The 12,495-nt window shown below is 41.2% G+C and overlaps 1 protein-coding gene across 1 annotated transcript in view; it reads left to right on the top strand.

Annotated features, from left to right (window-relative positions):
* LOC115148449 (rabankyrin-5) overlaps positions 1–12,495 on the top strand; it is a 39,647-nt gene continuing 27,152 nt past the window's right edge. The window contains exons 1-11 of the mRNA XM_029690347.1: positions 1–54; positions 4,010–4,226; positions 4,546–4,664; positions 4,943–5,078; positions 5,347–5,470; positions 8,027–8,176; positions 10,799–10,964; positions 11,263–11,467; positions 11,703–11,771; positions 11,956–12,161; positions 12,351–12,448. Of these exons, the coding sequence (XP_029546207.1) occupies positions 45–54; positions 4,010–4,226; positions 4,546–4,664; positions 4,943–5,078; positions 5,347–5,470; positions 8,027–8,176; positions 10,799–10,964; positions 11,263–11,467; positions 11,703–11,771; positions 11,956–12,161; positions 12,351–12,448 (1,500 nt within the window). The 5' untranslated portion in view covers positions 1–44. The remainder of the gene's footprint in view (positions 55–4,009; positions 4,227–4,545; positions 4,665–4,942; positions 5,079–5,346; positions 5,471–8,026; positions 8,177–10,798; positions 10,965–11,262; positions 11,468–11,702; positions 11,772–11,955; positions 12,162–12,350; positions 12,449–12,495) is intronic.

Below are 12,495 nucleotides of genomic sequence, written 5' to 3'. Positions count from 1 at the left end.
AAAGAAGAAGAAAACGCTGGCAAACCAAAAGCAACAGAACCAACATGGCGGAAGGTATATGTATTTTTACGCCCTTTCTTTATTAGCTAGCTAGGTGCGAATTAAATGTATTACAGGAATCGCTGAATGACTATACGAGATTTGATTTCATGGGGATTTGCAGTGCTTAAAAAAAATAAACGACTGTCTTTTTCTTGTGCAGTTAGCGGCTTATTTTAATTTGCAGCTAGCTAGGGGTCGTAACTAGTTACTATAGCCACAAAGTCTTACACCCCGCCCATTTCTACAATGTGTCTTCTTAACATGCTATTTGAAATTTAACCTTAACCACACTGCTAACCATAACCTTAAATTAACCAAAAGGCTACGTTTATTGTTCATGAATTGTTACGATATAGCCAATTTTAACTTAGTGCCTGTGCTATCTAGTGGAAACCTTAGCTAGCTGGTAAGGTGGTCTGGTGTTGATGGTGTGGGTTGGGCGGAGAAAGCATCTTGCCAGCAATACTTGTGTAGCTAGACACTTCTTTAATTCGCGGGGTGTTTGAACACAATTAACTGGATTGGTATATTTTAAGAAAGCCGAATTTGCTAACGCAGAATGCATAAGGCTAAGGGAAGTGATGATACACTTCTTACGTTCGTTTCTTTTGTCGATATTGTAGTTAAAACTAACTGTACAACTCGACCCCCACAAAGAGTCAATTTATGTCGAGAATAACGTTAAAATGTAGCTAGCTAGTTGGCTACTGAACTTTAGTTACTCATTTTGGTGTTGCATTATTGAACGCTTTTGTTTTTATTGTAGCTAGTGAGCTAAACGTATAGCTACCTAGATTGTATGAGTTTGTGGGATAGATGGCAATTCATCTCGACTGAAGATAAATGTAACTCGAGTCAGCAACATATTTACCCGATTTGACACAGCGCTGTCAGTACGGTGAAAATGTTTTGAATAATGTGACTACCGCCAGTTTATTTTTTTTGCTCATTCAACTGTGTGGCAGCCTCCTTGAAGAGTGCATATACAGTAGGCCTACAGTACATGCTAACTAACTACTCGGTGTCAATTCTAATGCTACACCAGCAGGTGTTTGTGTAGCTCTAGCACGTCGTGGAGTTGAGTAAAGTCAGCTAGTGTTTGTGCTGCCTAAAACTTGCATGGATTGATTTTTTTAAAAGTTTTCCCCTTTTGTCATGCTAAGTCAGCTAATCATTTTTCACAAGCAAACGTTAGATTTCATAAGCTTGTCACTCACTTGTAGTCCCAAGTGATGCGTACAGTTGGATAAGGCTATAGTTTTATTGCCCCTATAAAGTGTATTCTAATGATGCCCGTAAGTGCTGAGTTGAAGGTAATAAGCTTAAAACATGCACACACAAAAAATGCATTCATATCCTCTCTTCAAAATGAAAGGAATATTATGAATGAAGTGTGACAGCTATGAGTGGCACTGGGGTAAAGCATGCATTTAGATTGTGGCCCTGAACAGTTTTTTTTTTTGTTCAACAGCTCAGCCTGTCTTGCTATTTCATAAGTGAACCTTTCCTGTGGTCGTTGATCAGTTGGTACTGCCTTACCCATGACTAGAGGTTGACCGATTATGATTTTTCAACACCGATACCGATTATTGGAGGACCCCAAAAAAAAGCCGATACCGATTAATCAGCCAATTTTTATTTTATTTGTAGTAATGACAATTACAACAATACTGAATGAACACTTATTTTAACTTAATATAATACATAAATACTATCAATTTTGCCTCAAATAAATAATGAAACAATGTTCAATTTGGTTTAAATAATGCAAAAACAAAGTGTTGGAGAAGAAAGTAAAAGTGCAATATGTGCCATGTAAGAAAGCTAACATTTAAGTTCCTTGCTCAGAACATGAGAACATATGAAAGCTGGTGGTTCCTTTTAAAATGAGTCTTCAATATTCCCAGGTAAGAAGTTTTAGGTTGTAGTTATTATAGGAATTATTGGACTATTTCTCTCTATACGATTTGTGTTTCATATACCTTTTGACTATTGGATGTTTTTATAGGCACTTTACTATTGCCAGTGTAACAGTATAGCTTCCGTCCCTCTCCTCACTCCTACCTGGGCTCAAACCAGGGACACATCGACAACAGCCACCCTCGAAGCAGCGTTACCCATGCAGAGCAAGGGGAACAACTACTCCAAGTCTCAGAGCGAGTGACGTTTTAAACGCTATTAGCGCGCACCCGGCTAACTAGCTAGCCATTTCACATCGGTTACACCAGCCTAATCTTGGGAGTTGATAGGCTTGAAGTCATAAACAGCGCAATGCTTGAAGAATTGTGAAGGGCTGCTGGCAAAACGCACGAAAGTGCTGTTTGAATGAATGCTTATGAGCCTGCTGGTGCCTACCACCGCTCAGTCAGACTGCTCTATCAAATCATAGACTTAATTATAATATAATAAACACACAGAAATACGAGCCTTAGGTCATTAATATGGTCGAATCCGGAAACTATCATCTCGAAAGCAAAACGTTTATTTTTTCAGTGAAATACGGAACCGTTACGTATTTTATCTAACGGGTGGCATCCCTAAGTCTAAATATTCCTGTTACATTGCACAACCTTCAATGTTGTGTCATAATTACGTAAAATTCTGGCAAATTAGTTTGCAACAAGCCAGGCGGCCCAAACTGCTGCATATACCCTGACTCTGTTGCAGAGGTGACACATTTTCCCTAGTTAAAAGAAATTCATGTTAGCAGGCAATATTAACTAAATATGCAGGTTTAAAAATATATACTTGTGTATTGATTTTAAGAAAGACATTGATGTTTATGGTTAGGTACACGTTGGAGCAACGACAGTCTTTTTTCGCAAATGCGCACCGCATCGATTATATGCAACGCAGCACAGGCTAGATAAACTAGTAATATCATCAACCATGTGTAGTTAACTAGTGATTATGATTGATTGATTGATTGTTTTTTATAAGATAAGTTTAATGCTAGCTAGCAACTTACCTTGGCTTCTTACTGCATTCGCGTAACAGGCAGGCTCCTCGTGGAGTGCAATGTAAAGCAGGTGGTTAGAGCGTTGGACTAGTTAACCGTAAGATTGCAAGATTGAATCCCCAAGCTGACAAGGTAAAAATCTGTCGTTCTGCCCCTGAACAAGGCAGTTAACCCACCGTTCCTAGGCTGTCATTGAAAATAAGAATGTGTTCTTAACTGACTTGCCTAGTTAAAATATATTATAAAAAAATAAATTGGCAAAAAATAATCGGCAAATCGGCGTCCAAAAATACCGATTACAGATTGTTATGAAAACTTGAAATCGGCCCCAATTAATCGGCCATTCCGATTAATCGGTCGACCTCTACCCATGACTATAGCCAGCAAGCTAGTGTTAGCCTTACACTCTGACCCGAGGGAGGGCAAAGTTATGTGCCGCCTCAGCATTCTGTCTTCACTCAAATTTAGGGAGAGGGAAGTGGGAGAGGGAAGTTAAGTGCAATTCTGGGCTGAGTGGGCTCAGACGTGTACTAAACCCTAATGTGAAACATCCATAGCCTATATCCAGACAAGAAGCTGCCTTGCAAAATACTAGGTCTTCTTTAAACAATACAACTTCAATTAGGGATACTTTGGCAAGAGAAAATAACCACGTATCCATCCAGTTTTTATGTGAGTAATGTCATACCATATAAATAAAATAAATCACAACCGCTATGATGGAAACAGGAAGTTTTGGTAAAATTTTTATAAATGCCGACAGGTCATTTGTTCATTTGACATGGTGGGATATATTTTTGTGTTTGTAAAATGTATTATGGGAGAAATGGTGACGGAAACTTCTTTATGCACTAATATTTATTTAATAACCATCATATCGAATTATTAGGCTAGATGAAATAAGTGATGAACTTCACATGGTGGTGAAAGTACACGGTATTAACTTGATGCTTAACCAGCTTTCTTCTTCTCTTCCCCTCCTTTATCTCTTTACTCTCTCTGTGACAGAGGAGGTGGCCAAGCTGCAGAAGCACCTAGCCCTGCTGAGGCAGGAGTATGTGAAGATGCAGCAGAAGCTGGCTGACACAGAGAGGCGCTGTGCCATGCTGGCTGCTCAGGCCTCTGTCCAGGGCTCCACCAAGGCCTCCGTAGCCAGGTCAGAAGACACCTTCATCAGCCGCCTGTTGGAGATTGTGGCCGAGCTCTACCAGCAGGACCAGTACAGGTGAGGGGAGGTGTGTGTGGGGGCATGTAGTTTGTGATGTATGCAGCGACATACTGTCATGGTTATACCCGGGAAGAGGACCTGCTTTGCCATTGCTCCTTCGTTTTTCTTGAGGTGGAAAGCCAAGAACAAGAAAATAATTGCACTTGATGTAATATCATTGTTCAAAATCACATTGATTATACCAAGCCTGTCTTAGATTCTCTGATTCACAGCTATCTACAGAAATCCTGCGAAATTATACAATACTTAACTAGTTACTTTAGCTATGAACATATATTCTTTCTCACTTATGTTGTGGTTGTTTTCATGTTTCTAGTGATCTGAAGGTGACGGTTGGAGAGACGACGCTCAGCGCTCACAAGTTTGTCCTGGCTGCTCGCAGTGATGCCTGGAGCCTGGCCAACCTGGCCTCAACCTCCAAACTGGACCTGTCTGGTGAGCTACCCTCACTACTGTCACACTCATGTCACTATAACCCAGAAGTAAAATCTCGCAGTAATTTGGGTTGCTACGCCATGAACTTGCTGCTCAAAAACGAAGTCTCCACCCTCGAGTCCGTTGTGTTCACAGTTTTGGGAAAATGCACCACAAATGGTTCCTTCCAACAACTGCATTAAAAGCAGTTCATTCATATTGTAGCGTTAGTTCATTGACGTTATCTTTCATTCCACTCTGGGTAGTTAACACCGTTTCTCCCATGCTGGGTGTTCCAGATGCCAAGCCGGAGGTTGCCATGGCGATGTTGCGCTGGGCCTACACAGATGATCTGGAGCTCAGTGAGAACGATGCCTTCCTCATCGACCTGATGAAGCTGGCCAACCGCTTCCAGCTGCAGCTGCTCCGAGAGAGGTAGGCAGGGGCTGAAACACATTGGCTGTGTTTGAGAGCATCAAATTTAGCTTAGTCACTGATCTGTTACCGACTGTCATCTCATTCACACGCGCACACACACTCTGGGGGTTGGAAGTTGTTCTAAAGGCAAATGGTGTGTTTACTGCCTAAGGGCACATGTGCTCTTTGTGTTTTTCCTTTCCTCTAGGGCAGCTATAAATGCATGGTCCAATATTTCCCAGTGACATCAGTGTTCTCAAACAGTGCTTTTGTTCTCTTGGAACAGGTGTGAGAAAGGGGTGATGTCATCTGTGAATGTGAGGAATTGTATCCGGTTCTACCAGACTGCCGAGGAGCTGGACGCCACAACACTCATGAACTACTGTGGAGAGATTATCGCCAGCCACTGGGTGAGTCTCCACTGTCCAACGGACTGTTAACTGTTCAACTGACCATCCAACTGTGGACAAGAATGTCTCCGGGTTTATGGGAAAGTCATGCCTGAGATTGAAGTGGCTTGAATCAATACACAGTCCATTTAATCTCTCAGTTGACGTCCCGAAGTGCTCGGCCTGATGATGCATCACTATAGTGTGATCTCAATTTACAGTGCTATTGATTATTCTCTAGCTCCCATCTGGATGATCTGTTACATGATGACCTGTTAACTCTCCTTAACCTCATCTAAAACTCTGTTTCAAAACACCTTTAAAGTGAAGATTGCAGGATTAGGTTGCTGTTAAACATTCTAATTTGTTTAATCCTTCAAACTAAAAGTCCCAATGTGACATATCACTTGACATTTGTATTTTGGGAAAAACTTCTATTTTATGTGAATTTGACCGAAGTAACATCGGAAAATTGTTTGGAAAAGTGACGTAAAGAGGAGCAATACACAAGCAGGAGTGACGCAAACCACTGTCCACATAAGACGGTAAAGAACGAGTCCTATTGTTTTTGCAAAAATATTTTGGCACATTAAAAAAAGCCAATTTATCATCTGACCATATCCTCTAATTTCATTGTTCTGTATCGGGGGAAAAAATCTTACACAGTGCGCAGGCTTTTAGTATAGACCCTTTTCCACCCGTTGGCTTACCCCCTACTAGCTAACCACTAGCAGCCTGGAAACACATCACTTATTAGCAATTCAGCACATCAGTATTTCTTGTACTGTTACACAAAATCAAGATAAACCTTTACCATCATAGTAGACATTAAACGTCTATAACCAAACTGGCTAAAACTCTGTTGTTGGCCGATGGTAGCTATGTCTAGCCACGTGCCAACCTGAGTGCTACTACTAGCAGTAGTAAATCCAGGGATAATTACTGACACAAACATTGCCTTCCATGATATCCTGCATGTTATATTGGCCAATAATGACCAGGTAGTTCAGCAAAAATAAAGACATGAACAATGACATTAATCCGATTGGTATTTGACCGTTAAATTCTCCCCGATTTCGTGGTATCCAATTGGTAGTTAGTCTTGTCCCTTCGCAGCAACTCCCGTACGGACTCGGGAAAGGCGATGGTCGAGAGCCGTGCGTCCTCCGACACACAACTTTTGCAAATAGAGCGTTTAAATAGATTATATTCCATCTACGCTGTTAGATTTTTGGAAATATATCGTGCAACCTGTCCTTCTTTAAAATTAAAATCAATCCAGTCAATAATCTAGCAGCCAAGTTGTACTCAACAGCTGAATCTCTATGGTATCACTACCTAGTTTCCCATAGCAACCACAGTGATTACCCTATATTTATTCAGCAGCAGCAGGCTGCCACTGCAAAAGATACTGTATGATAACTTTTTTGAGAGAGGAAAAAATGTTATTTTTATTTTTTTTACAATTTTCTGGATGGTATAATGTTGTCAGTGTAAACTTAAATGACTGAAACCAGGATAGGCAGTATCTAGAAAAGATAATATATCAATATGTTTGTAAATAATATCATAATTGAGCACTAACAATCACCAAAATAAACTAGACAGTCAGGGAGAATAAAAAATTCCATGGGCCATGGATTTTGTTGTTGTTGTTTTTAAGTCACTCCGATAGCATAAGAACACGGCATAAGCAATGGCAAAATGTCGCATTGCAGGAAATTAGCTTTGAAACTGCCATTTCTTCTCTCAGCCCCATGACAAAATGTGTAAAATTGCAGGAAACCTGCTTTAAAACTGTACTTTTCTCTGCCCATGGCAAAATGTGTAGAACAGAACATTTTCTTTTAAACAGCAACATTTTGTCTAAAAGGACAGATTCCAAAAATGTAGGTCGGAGACCAGACCAGTGGTCATTCCCATCGCTGCTGAAAAAAATTGTAGGGGAAACACTGCAACTGGTCATCTGTATTGTCTCCTTGTGTCCAGTCTGTGGGGTGTATCCCATGTATTTTAAGTCCTGAGCCCATACCTGAGTTATATCTCTGCGTGTCAAGGAGCCCATCGTCTTATCACCTCATTAATCCCGTGCTCAGAGGCCAGATCCCTGTGATTCTCAAGTTTCTGTTAATGACTAGGACCGAGGAAATTACTTTTCATCATTCTTCATCTGACTGACTCCTGTTAGTGCTGCTGCTGACTCTGTCTGACTGACTGCTGTGGCTCCTGAAGCCTCCAATTTGCTGTTTCACTATACTTGTATTACTCTGGTGTAGGCTTTGATTAGAGGTTTGGACTGAGAAGGAGATTGAACTGATTTTCAATATGAATATAATTTGGCACTGTCAGGTGGTTTCATTAAAGACAAAAGAAAATAGTACAATTTAAATATAGAATAAAAATGCATCCACCTGTCTAATTGTAACACCTCCTAGATCATAGAATTTCTAGAAGGTAAAAAGTCCCTCCTTAAGACCACTTTCAATGGGAATGTCTGTTCTAGTAATATTTCTAGGACCCAGATTACAGAGCTTTTTTCATATCATTTTTAATAAACTCCTATCTTTGTCTCAACAGGATGACCTGAGGAAAGAGGACTTCAGCACTATGAGTGCTCCGCTGCTCTTCAAGATGATCAAGTCTAAAACAGATTTCCCTCTTCACAAAGCCATCAAAGTCGAGAGGGAAGACGTGGTCTTCCTCTACCTCATTGAGATGGACTCGCAGGTGAGAGAGCTTCACAGGTTTTCCTCTGAGAAGTAATTTCACTGAAGACCAATATGCTGTTATCTCAGTTGGAGCAGGGCCAAATTAGGGCTGGGCGATATGGCCTAAAAGTCATACCCCGCCCCGCCAATTTATGATGGCCGATTCACTATATATATTTTCTAAAACTTTTTCTTTAAATAAGCTTTGTTGCGCAATTTAAAGGTCAATACACTTTATTTCAAACAGTTAGGGATATTCTAATGAATTTAGGCCTTGTAAAAAAATATATCTAGGCTAAATATAAGCCTTGAACAACCATAAGACCCACTAATGATGACATTATTTTATCAAAATAGTTTAACTTCTCTAGGGTAGGGGTCAGTATTTTGTCGCCCGGATGAAAGGCATGCCCGTAGTAAACTGCCTGCTACTCAGGCTCAGAAGGTAAGATATGCATATTATTAGTAGATTTGGATAGAAAACACTCTGAAGTTTCTAGAACTGTTTGAACGATGTCTGTGAGTATAACAGAACTCATATGGCAGGCAAAAACCTGAGAAAAATCCAACCAGGAAGTGAGGAAATCTGAGGTTTGGAGTTTTTCAAGTGATTGCCTATACAGTATACAGTGACTTAGGGTTCATTTTGCACTTCCTAAGGCTTCCACTAGATGTCAAGTCTTTAGAACGTTGTTCCATGCTTCTACTGTGAATAGGGAGAGAATAAGAGCTCCTGGAAGTAGATGAGTGAGAAAATGACATGAGCTCGGAGGCGCGCACTCACGTGAGAGTTAGCTGTATTCCTTTTCTTTTTTGAAGACGAAGGTCTTGTCTGGTTGGAATATTATGGGAGATTTATGATAAAAACATCCTAAAGATTGATTCTATACATTGTTTGACTTGTTTCTACGAACTGTAATGGAACTGTTTAGACTTTTCGTCTGAATTTAATGCGTGAGCACAGCGCAGAGTACTCGACCGAACGCGCAAACAAAAAGAAGGTATTTGGACATGTATATGGACTTTATCGAAACAAATGAACATTTATTGGGGAACTGGGATTCCTGGGAGTGCATTCCGACGAAGATCATCAAAAGTAAGTGAATATTTATAATATTATTTCAGAGTTTTGTTGACTCCACAAAATGGCGCGTTTGGTTTTGTCTGAACGCTGTAATCAGATTATTGCAAAGTGTGCTTTCGCTGTAAAGTTTTTTTGAAATCTGACACAGCAGTTGCATTAAGGAGAAGTGTATCTATAATTCTTTAAATAACAGTTTAATATTTTATCAACGTTTATGATGAGTATTTCTGTAAATTGATGTGCTCATTCACCGGACATTTATGGGAGGCAAAACATTTCTGAACATTACACGCCAATGTAAAATGGGGTTTTTGGATATAAATATGAACTTTATCGAGCAAAACATCCATGTATTGTGTAACATGAAGTCCTATTAGTGCCATCTGATGAAGATCATCAAAGGTTAGTGATTCATTTAAGCTGTATTTCTGGTTTTTGTGACGCCTCTCCTTGCTTGGAAAATGGCTGTGTGGTTTTTCTTGTCTAGGTGCTGTCCTAACATAATCTAATGCGATGCTTTCGCCGTAAAGCCTTTTTGAAATCGGACAATGTGGTTGGATTAACGAGAAGTTCATCTTTAAAATGGTGTAAAATAGTTGTATGTTTGAGATTTGAATTATGAGATTTTTGTTGTTTTGAATTTGGCACCCTGCTATTTCACTGGCTGTCGTCAGTGTGTCCCACCGGTGGGACGCTAGCGTCCCACATACCCCAGACAGGTTAAACCTGCTTTTATTTCAATAGTCACGGATCTGGCTTTCAAGTCTGTCTATGAAAATGCCCTTTTTGTTACAATTTTTACCAGAACCATGCATAATGCACATTCACTAATAATGACCATAAACAATCTCTCAAGCACAAGCCCACATGCAAGTCAGTAGCCAGCTAATCTTTATATTTAAAGTTTAGCCAACTTGGATCTATTTGCTTGCTAACAAGGTAGAATAGTTGAATCGTTATACACCCTCCTGTCTCCAACCTCCAACTGTTAGAACAACAGCCTGTTCACTTTGTTTAGATCAAGTGAAATCAAGTGCCCTACCTGGATAAGAAGATAAGCATTTCTCGAGTTGCTATGTCAATTCCTTATATAAATACATTTTATGCTGCTAGCAGTGTGACAAACTCAGCGTAATTTTCCGCAATCATTAATACTCCCGTTTTAGTAGGGTCTGCTCTGCTAAATTTTGGAAGTTGATACATAAAAAAGGGTAAGGGAATCAACCGATTTCTGTTGGCCCAAAACTCAAACTCAAATGCAAATAGCGAGTTGAAACTGCTTGTTGTCAGAGAGAAATAAGTGATATTTTGTCATTGTCGAGTGGCAGGGGGAGGAGCTTAGTGTCTGCAAGTGGGAAGGAGCGAAGAAGAGACAAAAATGAAAAAATATAAAAACCTTGATTCTTGCGATACAGCAATTTGGAACATGGCGCTAAAAGATGAATTGGATATATGAGGAGTGCTGATAAAGGATCAGTTTACAGACCAGTGTTGAGAAGCCAACTATACCTTTTTTTCCCTTATTTTATATACATCTTGTATTCTCCACATCTGCAGTTGCCTGGGAAGCTGAATGAACTGGACAACAATGGCGACTTGGCCCTGGACCTGGCTCTGTCTCGTAAACTGGAGAGTATCGCCACCACGCTGGTCAACAACAAAGCAGACGTGGACATGGTGGACCAGAGTGGCTGGAGCCTCCTTCACAAAGCCATCCAAAGAGGTAGGGGGTGCCGCACATTCTCTCAACAGTATGTCACGTACTATATGGCTTCAGGCACATTGCGTTATCCACAACAACACAGCCCTCCCTATGTAAACTCAATGCTGGGCTAGAGATGAACCGTGTTGAATATTAAGGGTAAAGATACACCCCATTGTGCGTCCTAATTCTCCACACGTCTCCTGATGTGCGCACTACTACAGCACCTGCACACAGCCAGTCATGGAATGGAAAAGTGTGGAGAATGGAGAGACAGATCATGATTCCCCTGGCCCCTTCTCTCCCTCCGCCCCCGCAGGTGATGAGTTTGCCTCCACCTTCCTGATCCGCCACTTGGCCCAGGTGAACGTGGCCACAGTCGGGGCGGTAGAGACCCCCCTGCACCTGGTGTGTTCCTTTAGCCCCAAGAAGCACTCTGGGGAGGTGATGAGTGGCATGGCCCACATCACAGAGGCCCTGCTCAAGACAGGGGCCAACCCCAACAGGCAGAACAGCAAGGGAAGGTGGGTAATACTATATGGCAATCCCTCTGATCCATTGAGCCCATCTGGTGTGATATAGCAACGGTCTATTCAAATGGGAGTTGATGTTTCGACTGATTGTTCTGACTTCAAATCAGCATCTGAACTTTATAGAGAAAATCTGCCATTGCTTCCAATACTTTGATTTGTTTGTGTTACATGACGTATTTTTGTCATGATCCCGATACTGTGACTTTATACGTTTTTTGTTTCCCAGAACTCCCCTACATGAAGCGGTGGTGTCGGGGAATGAGCCTGTGTTCAACCAGCTCCTACAGTGTAAACAGTGAGTTAAAACAGAAAACCATTTACTAAACCAACGACCTGGGTCCTACTCCCCATTGACCATATTTAAAACAGCCGATGGAGTAGCCTCTATTTCCTGGTGTAATTCTGTCATCTTTCCTCTCGTCCCTCCCTCTTTCCTCTGCTCTTTCCTCCTCACTTCCCTCCTGTGCCTCTCTCCCGAGGCTGGACCTGGAGCTGAAGGACCATGAGGGGAGCACAGCTCTGTGGCTGGCCCTGCAGTACATCACCGTGTCCTCTGACGCCAACGTTAACCCCTTTGAGGACGATGCTCCGGTGGTGGAGAATGGAACACTGTTTGATGAAAACAGCTTTGCTGCCCAGCTCATCCAGAGAGGCAGTAACCCAGACGCACCAGACACAGCCACAGGTAAAATGTCTGATTTGAAGGGAACATGCTAAAATGTATACATGTTTATGTATGATTTGTAACTTGGATGAATATGATGCAATAAAATAAAGTATTAAACAATACGGAAATCAGTGCACTATTATGTTTTTGAATCTTACTTTCTTTTTCCCTTTCTTTCTCTCGCATATTCCCTCCATTCCTCCTCAGAGAACTGTCTCATGCAGAGGGCAACGGGTGTAGGCAGTGAGGCTGCTGCCCTCTTCCTGGCCACACACGGGGCAAAGGTCAACCATGCCAACAAATGGGTATGTAACGATGTACTGCAGGATCACATGAAACATCATCTCTGCCA

Source organism: Salmo trutta, chromosome 15 (genome assembly GCF_901001165.1).
Source record: "Salmo trutta chromosome 15, fSalTru1.1, whole genome shotgun sequence".
NCBI classification, from domain to species: Eukaryota; Metazoa; Chordata; class Actinopteri; order Salmoniformes; family Salmonidae; genus Salmo; species Salmo trutta.
Note: the sequence above shows the minus strand (reverse complement) of the source record. Positions and strands in the feature narration are given on the sequence as shown.